Source organism: Gorilla gorilla, chromosome 13 (genome assembly GCF_029281585.2).
Source record: "Gorilla gorilla gorilla isolate KB3781 chromosome 13, NHGRI_mGorGor1-v2.1_pri, whole genome shotgun sequence".
NCBI lineage: Eukaryota > Metazoa > Chordata > Mammalia > Primates > Hominidae > Gorilla > Gorilla gorilla.
This window is the reverse complement of record NC_073237.2, coordinates 106,160,963-106,178,145: the sequence shown is the minus strand read 5'-3', so window position 1 is coordinate 106,178,145 and position 17,183 is coordinate 106,160,963. Positions and strand designations below refer to the sequence as shown.

Sequence of the window (17,183 nt, the reverse complement as noted above, 5' to 3'; positions counted from 1 at the left end):
ACCTCAAACTCGACATGCGCAAAATGGACCTTGTATCTCTGCTCACCTGCTGCTTCTCCTGTCCTCTATCTTGGCTCACGAGCACTGCAGTTCACCTGGGATCCTCAGCAGCACCCTTCACTCTTCCCCCTGCTGGTATCCAATCTGTTCAATAGCCTCTGCCTCTGTTCAAAATCCTCCGCATTTCTCATCACTGACCCCTCCTCTGCATCCCCACTCGTACTGCTTCCATTCTAGCAGCTTTCTTTTTCATTTCTTGCTGAAGAGGATTGCAAACACACACTGGACTAGGCTTAGTTCAGTTCTAGACCAACCAGACCCTTTTCTGACTTGCAAATGAGTCTGAACAATCCAGAATGTATTGACATTAGACCATTATGTTCATAGGCAAAGGTAGAGTATCTCTAAGAAAACAGATTTTTCGCCGGGCACGGTGGCTCATGCCTGTAATCCCAGCACTTTGGGAGGCCAAGGCGGGTGGATCACCTGAGGTCAGGAGCTCGAGACCAGCCTGGCCAACATGGCAAAACCCCGTCTCTACTAAAAATACAAAAATTAGCTGGGCATGGTGGCATGCACCTGTGGTCCCAGCTACTAGAGGGGCTGAGGCAGGAGGATCGCTTGAACCTAGGAGGCGGAGGTTGCAGTGAGCCAAGATTGTGCCACTGCACTCCAGCCTGGGTGACAGAGTGAGACTCTGTCTCAAAAAAAAAAAATAGATTTTTCCATATTAACCATTTGGGGAGAAGGAATGAGAAAGGAAGATTAGAACAGCAGGACTTAGGGTGGAGTGAGGCTCAAGTTGCTTTCCCTCTCAGGTGCCTTATATGTGTTGGAGCTTGGATCCTGGATAACGCAGACATGGTTGAAGGCACCCCTCACTGCAGGGAAGGAAATTGAGCCTTTGAGATGATGGTGGGCTGGGAGATGGCTGGAAAGCCGCCTGCAGGGACCCCCTGAAGATGGTTTTGGATTTGAGTCAGGGGCTGTGAGTGAAGCCACATGTCTGAAGTTGTGCATTATTCTCCATGTTGAACTGTACTTCCATGATTCTCTCTCTTTTTTTTTTTTTTTTTTTGAAATGGAGTCTCACTCTGTCGCCCAGGCTGGAGTGCAGTGGCGCAATCTCGGCTCACTGCAAGCTCTGCCTCCCAGGTTCACACCATTCTCCTGCCTCAGCCTCCCGAGTAGCTGGGACTACAGGCGCCCACCACCACACCCAGCTAATTTTTTGTATTTTTAGTAGAGATGGGGTTTCACTGTGTTAGCCAGGATGGTCTCCATCTCCTGACCTCATGATCCGCCCGCCTCGGCCTCCCAAAGTGCTGGGATTACAGGCGTGAGCCACCTCCATGATTCTTAAACTTAGGTCACAGACTTCTCTTTCCTTTAATTCCCACTGTGGAAGGCTGTGGGAAGGGTCCGTGCCCCAAAGCAGCACAAGGCAGAACTAGAAAGAGCAGCAGCTTGAGGTCAGTGGTCCTGAGGGGGTAGGGGCAGGTGGGTGACAATTGTCCGTGGGAAGAGTGAAGCAGTAATCTAGGACTAGAGGGTCAGTTTAGGAAAGAAGGGATGACCAGAGCAGATTTGTAGAACTTCCAAGATTCACTGATAATTTCCAGAAATCTGTGGAATGGGATCTTGGTGAATTTGACTTTCTGCATTCAGATAAGATGGAGGCTGGAGCCCAAGTGAGATCTCATGGACTGGTCACACGTGTGTCTGCATACTCAATGTTTTAGCAGTTAAAAAAAAAAAAAAAACTACTTACAGACAGGGAATTTTCCATCTGAAAGAATATGTGATTCCCAGGGCTTATGTCTCAGCCTCCTCCAGGAGACAGCTCCCTGCCAGATGGGAGTGGATGATGGAGTTACCTTTGCCAGATGTTTACTGGCTACAAGCTTGAAGGCTACAGCACTTGGAGGGTTGGGCTACATGGCTTCTGTTAAGAGATAAGGGAATGGGCTGGGCGCAGTAGCTCACACCTGTAAACCCAGCACTTTGGGAGGCTGAGGCAGGCAGATCACTTGAGGTCAGGAGTTTGAGACCAGCATGGCCAACATGGCGAAACCCTGTCTCTACTAAAATGCAAAAATTTGGACTGGTGGTGTGTGTCTGTAGTCCCAGCCACTTGGGAGGCTGAGACAGGAGAATCGCTTGAACCCTGGAGGTGGACGTTGCAGTGAGCTGAGACCACGCCACTGCACTCCAGCCCGGGTGACAGAGTGAGACCCTGACTCAAAAAAAAAAAAAAAAAAAAGAGAGCGAGAGAAAGATAAGGGAGTGGAGAATGGGGCATCAGAAAGAGGACAGAGCAGCCCCCTCAATATATGATTAAGTACTAAACCCTAAGGTTATATAGACAGGAAGTGTCTGATAGGCCAGCACAAAGAGTAACAAACAGGCCTGCCAAACCTTCAATGGGAAAAACTTCTTCAGGTGGCCTCAATTAATAAGCTGCCCTCTTCTTGCCAAAGTCAGAATAGTCTAACACTATTCTCCCCACTGACAGAGAAGGTGGAAAGCAGTAACTTATAGAGTAGAAATTAAAGATGAGTACTGCTTCTTAGTTCTAATCCTGCTGAAATATTTACAGTAGCTATGAAGAATCTAAACAGCTAAAGCCAGAGAAACAAGATTGATGAAAACTCTTCTTAAAACATAACTTAGCCTGGATGCGGTGGCTCATACCTGTAATCCCAGCTATTCAGGGGGCTGAGGCAGGAGAATGGCTTGAACCTGGGAGGTGGAGGTTGCAGTGAGCCAAGATGGCACCACTGCACTCCAGCCTGGGCGACAAGAGTGAAACTCCATCTCAAAATAAATAAACAAACAAACAATCACATAATTTACAGGCAACTGAAGATTGAAGTTTGCAAATAACTGGTATGAAGGTTTTGATGTGGGAAACGCTCTAAGCCACCACAGACTGGTATGGGATGGGAACCTAAGAAGATCCATATCATACACCAAGGACTGAGATAGGCCCAGGACAGACATTTTCCTTTGCCTGTTCTGGCAAGAGTTTTGCATCAGCTCCCTCCTCAGTGGGTAAAGAACGGAGTTAGCACCAGATATATACTATATGCAATTTATAGGTGTACAAGACATTATGCCTAGGACAGTGAAAACCAACCCACCCAATAGATGAGCGTTCTGCTATATAACAACAATATGTTTTGGCGGGGGAGGAGAGTGGGTGTCAGAATGTATATGACCAGGAGATTCTACTCAAGAATAGAATAAATTGTTCTTGATTGCCCAGGCTATCATGCAATCAAAAGCCACCGGTGATCCAGTAGTACGGTACCTCTATTTCCTCTGCCATGCATAGAGGGACACACTTAGGTTACCTGAGATGGGGTCATTACACACACAGACACCAGCAGCTATCTCACAGCACCTCACGAGTTGGGATGCTTTTGCTGCTTATCTGCAGTGTCTGTATAGTTACATAATCCTAACTGGACCTGGATTCTGTAATCTGCATGCATCAGAAATTAACTGTGTTTCTTAAGTCACCATTGTTCTATAATAATATCTGGTTAGTTTTTTGTAGCAAGTTGGTTGATTCTAAGAGGGTCTTGGCAACTCAGGGCCTTTGAAATTGAAGAATGAGAAGATAAAGAGACATCCCAAAGTCCCTCAACTGGGATGTGCTTCACCACATTGTGACTCTATATACATCAATCACATTCTGGGATGTATGTGTTCCCGCCTTCAAACTTCTTTCTTTGCTAATAGATGTGGTATGACAGATAAAGAGGTCACCCAGGCTTGGTGATAACCACAGATGGCAGGAATTATAATGCAGGGTGACAGGTAAGACCACGGAAACTCTTCCCTGGGCCATTTCCCAAGAAATGAGATCCCTAAGACTTTTGCATCCTCTTAAGCCTGAGCTCCCCCATCCTGGAGGATGGAGTCTGTGGGCAACTTTCCCTGCAGGCTCTTTTCAGTTATGACTAGGCTTCTTACCACCTCTACGAATGGCTTAGGTGGATGAGTGAAAACAATGGGAAGCAATGCAGAAGAAAATGAAGGAAGTTTGAGGTAAAAATGAAAGAGGTGGTGAGAGTTTATGATGCGGCTGCATTTTTGCTTGTTAACAAGTCACAGAGTATGACAGGTCTCCATGCCCCACACAGACTCCTCAGGAACATGACATACAGGGTCTTTCCCTTCCCTAATTATCAGAGAGATGTCTAGGGAAATTCCTGATTTGAGAAGGGAAGGGAAAAAAAAGTGAAAGCATAAAAGGCCAACATGCACTCTTTGGGTAGGTGTTCATGGGTCAGTGTCCCACACTGCATCCCAGCCTGACATGAACTATATTATTGCTAATTGTGTGGCATGTCTCAGGTCTTCCCAGACTCAGGGAAGCCTGCCATCCTCCCCATGCTGTACCCACAATTCCCCAAGGCCACTTCCTTAATCCATGCCCCACCCCCAAAGCACAGAACAAGTGCCCTGACTTGGTCACACCATAGAGACTTCCTAGAAGTATTGTAGGTCCACTTTTCCTAGAGTCCTTGCTAGCTTGGACATGACTTGGCCCTGCTTACATGTACTCAGAGCATGAAGTTTAATTTAGTACCTTCCTAAAGATCACCTGGGGAGACAAAATCCAGGTCTCTTGCTAGGGGAAAAAAAAAACTAAAAATCACAGGTTTGTTTGTTTGTTTGTTTGTTTTGCCAAAGTCAGAACTATCCTTCATGCAAATACCTTTGACTAATCCAGAGAAACACATTTTTAAACCTTTCCCCGTATATTTCCAAATGACGCTGGGAAAACACTGATGCCAATTCTTATCCTGGCTCCTGATCATCTTCCTAGTCTAGAGGTTGACCTTTTTTGTTTGTTTTTAATACAAGACCTTGCTATCACCCAGACTGGAGTGCACTGGTGTGACCATAGCTCACTGCAGCCTTGAACTTCTGGGCTCAAGGGATCCTCCACATCAGCCTTCCAAAGTGCTGGGAGTACATACCTGAGCCGCCACACACAGCCCTAGAATGTGACTTTCTAAGAGCCAGGGGAGCAGACAATATCTGGTCTTTCCAACAAGTCCCTGCATTGTAAAGCAGGTCTAGCTGAGGGCCAAATGAAAGTAGGAATCATGGGGTTTGCAGCTGACGATAGGGAGCAAGGTGAAGGGTGAGAAGTACACAATCTCAAGTTCATCCCCACAGTCCAGGTAAGGAGAGGAGAGGACAGAGGAAATGTAGGGAAGGTAGAGAAGGTGAAAGACCTGCTCTTGCCACCAGGAAGCCAGGACCCCGCTCCTACCTTCCTATGCTCTGAACCAACTATCCCACACAGGGAGGGAAGTTTTTGCCCAGCCCTGTTTCTATGGAAGAAATGACAGTTGTCTGATCAGAGAGAGAGAGAGAGAGAAAGCAAAGAAAATCCAGAGGCTGTAGAAAGGTTTCCCAAACACCAAATATTTTCCCCAAATTTCTTAAACTTCTCACGTGTGTTTCAACCTGAGGACCTAACCACCGAGACAAATGGGCTCATCCCTACAAGGGACCAGGTCCTGATGTTAGTACTCTTCTTTGCTGGGTACCTTTCAAGAGAGGCCCAAGCAGTGAGCGTTGGGACTAATGGGAAGGAGAAGAGCCAGGCCAATTTTGTAAGAGGAGGAACAGTGAGCCAAGAGATAGTTCCTGAAGAAGAGAGGCAGGGAAGGCTTGGAATGTGGACCTCCTCAGTGGCCTGCAACCAGCGCTGCTACTTCTTCTGATGCCTTTACAAATCAACACAGTACCTCTTCCTTAAGCCCCTGTTAATGAAACCCCCTAAGCTGACCAGGATTAAAACATTCATCTACAGTCGGGGCAGAGAGCACTTACCTCCATCCGTACTGGAGAAACCCTGTAGGAACAAAAACAAGGCAGAGCGTTACTCTACATGTGGGGGTACAATCCCATCTTTTCCCATCTTTAAAGACTTAACCCATCTTTCTCCCATGCCCCGGCCCAGAATTTGACTGTGCTGGGGAAATGCAACGATCTCTTTTCTTCTGGACAATTTATTTAGAATTCCAAAATTATAATTCCCAATTTATACTAAATTTCTCCCAATAGAGATTTATTTCAATGATCTAGCAAATATCCTTGGTCATGCTGGAGAACGATATCAGAAAATCCCATCCTAAATTGATTTCATTAGATTGCTTTTCTGTCACTCATAGGTACAGCAGAAACAGTTATAAAATGGAGGGAGGTCCTGAGATGTTTGTTCAGAGCCTACTGGTTTTACGGACTCTACTCTTTGATACACGGCACCACCTGTTTTTTTGTTTGTTTGTTTGTTTGTTTTTGTTTTTGTTTTTTTGAGACACAGTCTTGCTCTGTCGCCCAGGCTGGAGTGCAGTGGCGCAATCTCAGCTCACCGCAAGCTCCGCCTCCCGGGTTTATGCCATTCTTCTGCCTCAGCCTCCTCAGTAGCTGGGATTACAGGCACCCGCCACCGCGCCCAGCTAATTTTTTTTGTATTTTTTAGTACAGACAGGGTTTCACCACATTAGCCAGGATGGTCTCGATCTCCTGACCTCGTGATCCACCCGCCCCAGCCTCCCAAAGTGCTGGGATTACAAGCACCATCTGTTTCTATATACAGTAAAATTTCATGTATTTACACTCTTTGTATTTGGAATTCATGTCCACTTCATAAGGTGTTGCTTCTGGCCTTTTTATAATGAAAGACTCAAAAAGCAAACTATAATTAAAGCCACAAAGAGCATGTTTATTCTGCTTCATCAGAATTGGTTTTAGAATTCTAGAGTCCAATAAGAGAAGGCTTTTCAGGCACAAGGCATATCAGGGATCCGGAGAGCAGGCAGATGGTGTAATCTAATGACTCTTCCCTATGCCTTGCAGCAGGCCAGATGGTCCCACACCCAAAGATATGTCATGCTTAGCTTCAGGATGGCCCCTGGTCCTCACACATCTGCCCCTCATTTCATAGTGTTCGTGGCTCAGATTTCTCATCAATGCCCACTGGCCTGTTTCCCAGTTGGCACCATTTTGCTAGGCCTTACTTCCCCATGGAAATAACTTTGAGAAATCATTTTTGTTTTCTTCACCTTCTGAAAGTCCTTGAAGGATTTTTCTGTTTCCTTCAGTTTCTCTAGGATGATTTGCTCTTTGGCAGATATCTGGGACTCTTCACTTTCTAGCGTTTGTATTTCTTGCTCCAGCCTGGAAAACATACAAACAAAGGACAAGTTACTTTATTGTCCTGCCATCCACGGGCAAGAGAGCAGCTCCTTCCTGTTGGACAATTTGTACCTTCCTGGCAGCCTTTGTTTTACATTACGCTGAGGAGCCAGGCCAAGGTTTTACATTACACAGCATCCTGTGTTTCCAGCTCTGCCACTGGGCAGACATTGGTCAAGGGAAATCAACACAGCACTGCCTCCACTGGTTCACAGCCACCACTATGCAATATGTTTCGATGTTTCCCTGCCAACACCATGCATGCGCACCTTTCTTATTTGGAGGGAGATTATATTTACATAGCATAGGACATAACATCAGAAGGAAAATAGCTTCATATTCTCCTGACCGGCTCAGAGTAAGTGCTCTCTCAGGTTGGCCAAAAAGTAAAGGACCATTCTTGCTCAAAGGAAGTATGTTACCAAGAAATACCTGGTGGCCAGTACCCTTGGGAGCCTGGTGTCCTCTCCCTCTGTGGCCTGGATTCTACTGCCAAAAAGAAGGGAAATGAAGAAGACAGATGCAACTGCCCCTGCCTTTTGGAACTTTCCTCAATTTTCACAGCCATCCTATGTATTTTATAAAAGGGAAATTTCAGCACTGCCAGGAGACTCTGGAAATATTCCAGAACAGCAGCTGCAGCTATGATTTGGGGAAAGTCTCAACAGCCATATTCTTTCAGTGAAATGATAATAATTACCACCAGTGTTTACTGAGCACTTATTCTGTGCCAGGAACTGAGCTAAGAATTCATGTGGATTATTTTATCCAAACTTTCCAATGACCCTGTGAGTAGGGAATCCCCATTTTACCGATGAGATCAGTAGGGCTTGGCAAGGTGAAGTAACCTAGTAAAGCAGGCTTTAGTGCCACAGAGCCTTGAAGCAAGGACTCAAGCCAGGTGCTCTGACTCTAGACCCTGTTCCTAACCATTGAGCAACTCTTACCACATGGGATCTAAAGTGTTCTCCTCATCCCCCACCTTGTTAAACATTACATATATTGGCAGAGTAGGATGGCACTGATATGCAGCAATGTCTTCAGGAATAATGAAGGGATAAATGTTCTCTTGCTAAAACTCTAGACTACTGTGCCTCTTGAATTATTTGATCTGAATTTATTCATTGGTTCATTCATTCAATCACTCATTCATTCATTTTTTCTTTTGGTCTCTTTCCCCTCTGTTGTGCTGGAAGCTTTGCTGCTGAGTCTGTGTCTGCCTATATAAGTCCCCTCCCTTGCCTTCCTCCTTTTCCATCTTTTTTTTTTGAGATAGAGTCTCACTCTGTCACCCAGGCTGGAGTGTAGTGGTACGATCATAGCTCACTGCAGCCTCTACCTCTTGGGCTCAAGCAATCCTCCCACCTCAGCTTCCCAAGGAGCTGGGACTAAAGGCACACACCACCATGCCCAGCTAATTTTTAATTTTTTTTTTGTAGAGGTGAGGTCTTACTATGTTGCCTGGGTGGGTCTTGAACTCCTGGGCTTAAGCAATCCTCCTGCCTCAGGCTCCCAAAGTGCTGAGACTACAGGCGTGAGCCACCGTGCCTGGCCCTCTTTTTCCATCTTTTAATCTGCTCTCGGGAACTGGCCATTAGACTTAGACCTAAAATAAGGAGTTCAGAGTGGGGTTTTCCGAAAGGTAAGGAACACCAAGATCCAGGCATGAATTTACTTAGCGACATACTGTGCCCCTCAGATGGCCTTTCTGTTTCCTTCCTGGGTGTCAGAAAAATGACCTCTGGAGGGATAATCTTTGCAGCAATTACTTTGGGTTATGAAGGCAAGCTCTATATCCAAATTAACCTCCTCCAAATGAACACAGCTCTGATATATTTGTCATTTCACTCAGGGTAAAAGTAGAAGTCCTACAGCTTATAAGTCCCCATGGTATCTAGCCTCCCAGTACCTATCAGCTCCACTCTAACAACATGCCTATTTCACTTCATGCATTAGTCAAATAGAGCCACTCTTATTTGCCCACATGTACCCCATGTCTTTTCCTCCTCTAGGAAACTCAACTCAAACTCCCAACCATTCTTGAAGTCTCAGCTCAGATGCCACCTGTCATGAGGTGTTCACAGATTTCACTGCCAGGAAATAACATCGCTTCCCTCTGAACATTTCTTAGCATATTATTTTGTTTTATCAGAAGTCTTATCAAGTCTACCATATATTAGAGCAGTGGCTCTCAACTGAGGTGATCTTGTCCCTCAGGGGATATTCAGCAATGTCTAGAGATATTTTGGTTGTCCAAAGCTCAAGGGGGTGGGACTGGTGTTACTGGCATCAAGCGGGTAGAGGCCAGGGATGCTGCTAAACATCCCACAGTGCACCGGATGGCACCCTACAGCAAAGAATTTTCTGGCCCCAAATAGTAACATAAATTATTAATTTCCCCTACTAGATTATAAATTCCTCAGACAGAGGGCACAAATGCTCAATGCACCTACATTGAATGAATTTAAAAAGCTGAGTTAAGTTGCGCAAAGATGTAGCCCAGCCAAGATAAGACTTTCAGAATTTTGGAGACAAGAGTGAATTCTTCAGCAAGCTTTAACTTGAGAGGCTGTGTGTGGGCGAGATGCAAAAAGAATTTATGGAGAGGGGGCTGACCAATCTAGAGATACAAACATAGAGATATAAAACTTCTTTGCTGTTCCAGATGTTCAGCAAAATCTTCTACACACATCTGTGTAAATTATTTTGGGGGGAGTAAGTAAAGAGATATGAGTGTGAAATAGGAACAACACACGAGACAGTCACATTATCCAGAAACTGAATTAATTCAATGAGTAGAGGAGCTCTGGACTAGAGGTTCCCTGTGTAGACTGGATGATACTACCAACCAGGTGGGCTCTGAGCAGGTTTTATTTATTTATTTATTTATTTATTTATTTATTTATTTATTTATTTGAGGTGTGATTACAGGCATGGGCCACCGCGCCTGGCCTGAGCAGATTTGATTTAAATCTCAAAGTACAGAGTACTTTAGCAGATATTTAGGGTGTGCGGTAGATTATATTATTCTTAGGCCGGTTGTGATGACTCATGCCTGTAATCCCAGCACTTTGGGAGGCCGAGGTGCGTGTATACCTGAGGTTAGGAGTTTGGGACCAGCCTGATCAACATGGTGAAAGCCCGTCTCTACTAAAAATACAAAAATTAGCTGGGCATGGTGGTGCACACCTGTAATCCCAACTACTCTAGAGGCTGAGGCAGGATAATCGCTTGAACCCAGGAGACAGAGGCTGCAAGGCTGCAGTGAGCCCAGATTGCACCACTGCACTTCAGCCTGGGCAACAGAGTGTGACTCCATCTCAAAAAAAAAAAAAAAAGAAAGAAAGAAAAAGATTACATTATTCTCAAAAATATTCCCTTCCTTCCTCCCTTACTTCCATGGGAAGAGTACATGCTTCCCCAAGCCACTGCTGTCAATCTTGACCATGTCATTTGCTCTAGGCTCATAGTGGATGAGATACACTTCCCAGTCCCTTGACACTGGCCACAGCCATGTGACCTGCTTTAGCCAATAGGATGTGAGCAGATAAGACACAAGCAGAGGCTTGAAAAGTGCTTGCCCAGTTGAACTTGTCCTCTTGCACCCCTTCCAATGCCAAGACAATAACTTATCTGGGCAGCTGCTGCCCCTTCAGCCTGGACCACAGAAAGAAGACACATGGAATAGACCTGAGGCAAACCCATAGATAGGCACAGTGTGCCCTGGCCCTATGGGTTTCAGGGGTCTCAGCTATATAGTTCAGATGCACCTGAAATTAGAGCCACTCAGCTAAGCCCAGCCTAGATCAGCAAATACCCAGCCTACTCACAGAAGTGTGGGCAAGAATAAATGACTTTGGGTTTAAGCCACTGAATTTGAGGGCGTGTTAGCTAGCATTATTGTGGTAATAATGAACTGGTACAGGTCAAATAGAAGTGTGTATACATTATATATATATATATATATATATATATACATCCTACTAATATATATCCCAATAATGTATATGCCAATTATATAATATATATACACATATATTTATATGTGTGTTATATGTATTTATATATATCCCAATAATACCCAAAGCTAAACGATTAGGAGGAACATAAGGCACCCTCTCTTCCCTTCCCTAATCCTGAATCCTCTGAGAAATCTGGAGGGAAACAGGGCACCCCTTCATGAGAATTAAGACTGAAAAAACAGAAAAATGTCAGTGATCGTTGTCTCTGAGTAATGGAATTAAAGGTGATTTCATTTTTAAAAAATAATTTTCAATATTTTCCCAGTTTAAAAAATTAATTTGTTACTTATCTAACCAGAATGAAAACAACAAATTCCCTTTTCAAAATACCTCCTGAGGCTTTCTGCTGAAAAGGCAGCATCTCCCAGGCTGTGGCATGAAAGAGGGGCCAGGGCCTCAGCTTCCCACGTGTCTAGTGAAGGGGAAATGGGAGCACCCCAACATCTATTTAAATTCAAAATCAACATTCATGGAGCTTGTTTGGTTGGACTCTGAGCTAGGCACTACAGGGGATTCTAAAACAAACAAGATCGTGATAAAAATGGCTGACTAAAACCGAAAATGGCTGTCTCTCAGTAACTCACTTCTTCCAGTGAAGCAACCTTAAGTGGTTAAGAATTCTCTGCGACCTGATGCCCACTGGCTGGCCTGTCTCCACGGCGTGCCCTGGCCCTATGGTTTTCAAGGCTCTCCGCTATATAGTTCAGGTGCTAAAGATTTGGGTCATGATACTGTGTAACTGAGAAGGAACGAAGAGAGAGGGAGAGAAAAAAAAGGAACGAAATGAAACCTTTGTGATAACAACAACTGAGTTTCAACCCAAATGCAATGAATGAAGGAAATGGAGAGTTTATGTCAGATTCAATAGCAGATTTTTCTATAAGTTCACATGTGGCCTTGGGCCAGGCTCTGAAGGTGTGGTCAGTCCAGGCTGCTCTCTTTCTCAGGAAAACCTGAGTCCTGGGGCAAAGCAGCTTCCCAAGGAACAGAGTGTCATGGGGTTAACAACAGTCATCCCAGCCAGGCTGCAGATGCCACTGTTTTGTAGTTTCATGACTGAAATCTAATGCAGTCTTCTCTGGAAGAGCCAAGTAGATATTGCTGTGCTAAAAATAAAGGATGGGCAGGAAGTGTAATTTATACACAAGGTTAATTGAGGATCCGTAGGCTGTGGCAGGTGCACATAACAGCCTCTAACCTGCTTGCTCCGTTCCTTCTGAGCAAAAAGCAAACTGTAATAAGCCATAAGGAAAGGTGACACACTGCAGCTGTGTAGGTTTAATTTACTGGAGATGAGGTTGCAATCATGGCCAAATGGTCTTATAAAATCTACCTAACCCCAATAGATCATCCTCACAAGAAAACAGAAAGGAACTCTCGCTCTGGGAAGTGCATCGATCATGCTCTTATTTCAAAGTTTATTTAGACATTCATCCATCTAACTTCATGCAAACACCTTCTCTGTATCAGGCACTATGCTGAGCACTGGGGATGGAGAAATAAATCAGACACAGTGTCTGCTCATGAGACTTCTTGGTCAAGTAATGCAAACAGCCATGTGAACACATAAATTACAATACAAACCAAAAATAGCAATAATAGAGGAAAGAACAACATGCCGTAGAATAGTTGGTTCTGCCTGGGAGTGTGTGGTGGGGACGCTGAGTGGTCTTCTCAATATCAATTCTCCCCTTCTTCCAGACTAACAGAATCCTTATTTGGTTGGGGATGGCAACATGCCCACCTGAAAAAAATTATGTATCCTAGCTTCCACTGAAGATAAAGCTGGCCATGGGACAGCTCTGGCCAATGAGATGTAAGTAAAAATGATCCGAAGGGACTTCCACACAACTCCCTAAAAGGGAAAGGAGGGCTGGGTGCGGTGGCTCATGCCTGTAATCCCAGCACTTTGGGAGACTGAGGCTGGAGGATTGCTTGAGCCCAGGAGGATGAGACCAGCCTGAGCAACATGGCAAGACAAGACCCCCATCTCTACAAATAATAAAAAGTTAGCTGGGCATGGTGACATATACCCTTAGTTCTAGCTACTCTGGAGGCTAAGGTGGGAAGATCACTTGAGCCCGGGAGTTCAAGACTGCAGTGAGTGATGATCACAACACTGTACTCCAGTCTGGGTGACAGAGTGAGACCCTGTCTCAAAAAAAAAAAAAAAAAAAAAAAAAAGGAAAGGAGCGTTGGCTTAAGTGACATTTGCCTTTCCTTACCTCCTGCCAGGTTCAGGGACCTGGTGCTAAAGAGATGCATTCGTTTCCAATTCCTGCTGTAACAACTACAGCAAACTTAGTGGCTTACAACAATCTAAATTTATTATCTTGTATTTCTGTATGTCAGAAGTCTGACACGGGGGTTGCCAGGCTAGAATCAAGGTGCTGGCAGCGTTGTGTTCCCTTCTGCAGGCTCTAGGGAGAATCCATTTCCTTGGCCTTTTCAGCTCCCTGAGGTCACCCACATTCCGTGCCTTGTGGCTCCCTTCCTCCATCTTCAAAACCAGCACTGTTGCATCTCTCTGACCTTCCCTGCAGCCACCCCTCCTTCTGAGTTCTGCCTCCCTCTTCCACTTTTAAGGATCCTGTGGTTATACAAAGTGTACCCAGATAATCCAGGATACTGATCTCCCTATTTTAAAGTCAGCTGTTTGGAAACCTTAATTCCATCTGTAATTTTAATTCCCCTTTGCCATGGAACCAACCATATTCACAGGTTCTGAGGCTTAGCGTGTGGACATCTCTGGGGGTCCATTATTCTACCTACTGCAAGGGATATGATGCTATAGGCAGAGCAGTAATCCTATGTCCACAGGGGCAATAGTACGTCTGAGTGTGCAGAAAGAGAGACATTGCCTGGGTCCCAGAGGGCACGATGGAAAGATTACACCACTTCTGGAGCGTCTGGCTCCAGATTGCTTGTTATGGGCTTAAGCCTCTGTTGTGATCATAGCTGAATGCAATTCTCAACTGATACAGGTGGTGAGAAAAACTTGACAAAGTAGATGATGCATTAACTGGGCCTTGAAGGATGCATTCACCAGGTAGAAAAGAGGAGAAAATGAGCCAGGCAGAGGAGACAGCATGGGCCAAAGCCCAGAATATCACATGTCCCTCCTGTCACTCAGGAGCATGTGGCCTTATGTGGCCTTTTTGGGTCACAGCCTGCACTGCCCTCCAGCTTCATAGCTCAGCATGGTGCCTTGGATAGGTTCTTGCTGTTCCTGTCCCTACTCCCAATGGCTCACTCATGCTCTCCTTCTACTCTACTTGCCTGGCTCTCAAATACCTGGCCTTCAAGGCTCTGCTGAGAGCCTACCTTCCTGCAAGGCCCAAACAAAGAGAAGGGAAGATGGAGCATGCTGGCTGCTGGGGACCCATGCCATTCAATCTCCAGTTCCTGCTTCCCAGATCCTCAGCTACTCCTTTGCCCTTCTTACTTACAAAAGCCAATACACTGGGAGGCCAAGGCGGGTGGATCACTTGAGGTCAGGAGTTTCAGACCAGCCTGGCCAACGTGGTGAAACTCCGTCTCTACTAAAAATACAAAAATTAGCTGGGTGTGGTAGCAGGCGCCTATAATCCCAGCTACATGGGAGGCTGAGGCAGGAGAATCGCTTGAACCTGGGAGGCAGAGGTTGCAGTGAGCCGAGATCATGCCATTGCACTCTAGCCTGGGCGACAGTGCGAGATTCCACCTCAAAAAAAAAAAAAAAAAAAGCAAGCCAATATATTTTCCCTTTGCCTGGGTGTTGGTCAGTTGAATCCAAAGGAGCACAGACAAATACAACTTGGTTTTTAATTGTTTTACTGTTTGGAGAGGGTCTTGCCTGTCAACTCAGGTGGGCTTCATTTTTCCTTCCCCATCAATGATGATAATAATTATTATAATACTAACAATTCTAATATTGTTTTTGCTAGATACAGTAATATATGTAACAATAATAATCATAAGGATTAGGATTATTGAGTGCTTACTGTGTGCTTGGAACTGTTATGAGTGTTTTATGTACATTATAATACTTAATCTTCACAATATCCCATGAAGTAAAAAAATCTGCAACTCCCATGACACAGATAGATGGATACACAGAAAGAGCACTGACTTGTCCAGGGTTGCAGAGATGATGTGCAGCCAGAATTTGGACCCTGGTGGTCTGGCTGGGGAACCAGTACCCTTTGCCCCTATCCTTGACAACCTCCCATGACCACTTGCCCTTTTACCTTCATTCCCTAAAGAATGCACATTGCAACACAATATATATTTTTCAAGCTCACAGAAGCACAGGTCAGACTGGGAGTAGAAGCCATTGAACTTAATTGCTGTCCAGAAACATGAAGTCTTTGAACTGTCCTCCACCCAATGATTATTTCACACCTTCTTGAACTTCTCCACACATGGGGAGCTCACCACCTCCCATGGCAAGCCAATCCCTCTTAGGACACTTAGGCCCATCGTAATGCCCACTCACAGATTTAAGCAATGTATCCCTCCCTATATCTTTCATTATCTGAGTTCCATCCCTTGAAAGGGCAGAGATCAAGTTTAGTAAACATCATGAATTATAAAGGCTCCACTCTGGGAAATGGGAAGATCTGGGGCAAACAAAACTTATTTTCCATGGTGGAGCACAGATACAAAGAGGCCCAGCAGTAGGAGGTGGTAGAAAGAGCAGAAAAGGAAAGGAGTAGAAAAACCAAGGGGAAAGAGGACTCCTGGGACCCTTCATGCAGTGAACTCAGCACCAACTAAAAGAGGAGGCAAGAGAAGCAGTAAAGAAGTGCTCACAAAATTCTCAGGACCCTATGAACACTTCTGAAAAAGCTTTAAGCAAGACCAGCATATTCCTGACGATGGGCTGAGCCTTTATGAAATAACTCACTATTGAGAGACACAGACTAGGGTTACGCCCTACCCTATAGCCAAACACATTGCTACTCAGTTGACATGGGTTTGAATCTCAGTAACTACTCTCAGAATAAAAGGAGATGCTGACCAACTGGCTTAAGGTGCTTAATTCAGACCTGTTCTCTTCTCTGGAACTGCAATTTCATAGTTGAGCAGTCAAGTGGGGTGCCTGTCTGGCCAACCTGACAAAACAAGAACCTCAGAAGAAGTGTTTGCTGCTCAGAGGAGAGGAAAGCTGCCCACATGTTTATGAATTCAGCACAAGTAAAAGTGGAAAGGGGACTGCTAAGTTGCTCAATTTCCATCCTCCCCTTCTCTCAAAGCAATGTCATTCCTGTGGCTGAGCTGGGCATATGGCCACACAGAGTAAAGGCCACGTCTCTCAGCATCCTTTGTAGCCACATGCTCTGGCCAAAGGCATGTAAGTGAAAGTGCTATATGTCAGCTCCTAGAATCTTCTTTAGCCCTTTCTTCTCCAGTTCTTTCTTCATCCTTTGCCTGAAATGCACATGTATGCAGCTGAGGCACTAACTGCCATCTTGGTCACTGTTGACAAGGATCAGTCTTTAGGGTTAAAGTGGAACAGGTCTGGGTCCCTAAGGAATTCACAGGGCACAGCCACCAAACAGCTCTTAACTGCATGCCTGTGGATGTTTACATAACTGCAGACCTGTGGATTTTTATTGAAGGGAGAAATAAGCATCTTGGCCGGGCGCGGTGGTTCACGCCTGTAATCCCAGCATTTTGGGAGGCCGAGGTGGGCGGATCACGAGGTCAGGAGATCAAGACCATCCTGGCTAACATGGTGAAACCCCGTCTCTACTAAAAATACAAAAAATTTGCCAGGCGTAGTGGCGGGCGCCTGTAGTCCCAGCTACTCGGGAGGCTGAGGCAGGAGAATGGCGTGAACCCGGGAGGCGGAGCTTGCAGTGAGCTGAGATTGTGCCACTGCACTCCAGCCTGGGCAACAGAGACAGACTCCATCTCAAAAAAAAAAAAAAAGAAAAAAGAAATAAGCAT

At 45.2% G+C, this 17,183-nt stretch overlaps 1 protein-coding gene across 6 annotated transcripts in view; it reads right to left on the bottom strand.

Annotated features, from left to right (window-relative positions):
* Positions 1–17,183, bottom strand: part of PALM2AKAP2 (PALM2 and AKAP2 fusion) — a 533,118-nt gene that overhangs the window by 242,240 nt on the left and 273,695 nt on the right. For all 6 annotated transcript variants that reach the window (XM_055351792.2, XM_063696659.1, XM_063696660.1 and 3 more), the window contains 2 exons: positions 7,095–7,209; positions 5,860–5,881 (listed from right to left, as the gene is read on the bottom strand). In XM_055351792.2, the coding sequence (XP_055207767.2) occupies positions 5,860–5,881; positions 7,095–7,209 (137 nt within the window). The remainder of the gene's footprint in view (positions 1–5,859; positions 5,882–7,094; positions 7,210–17,183) is intronic.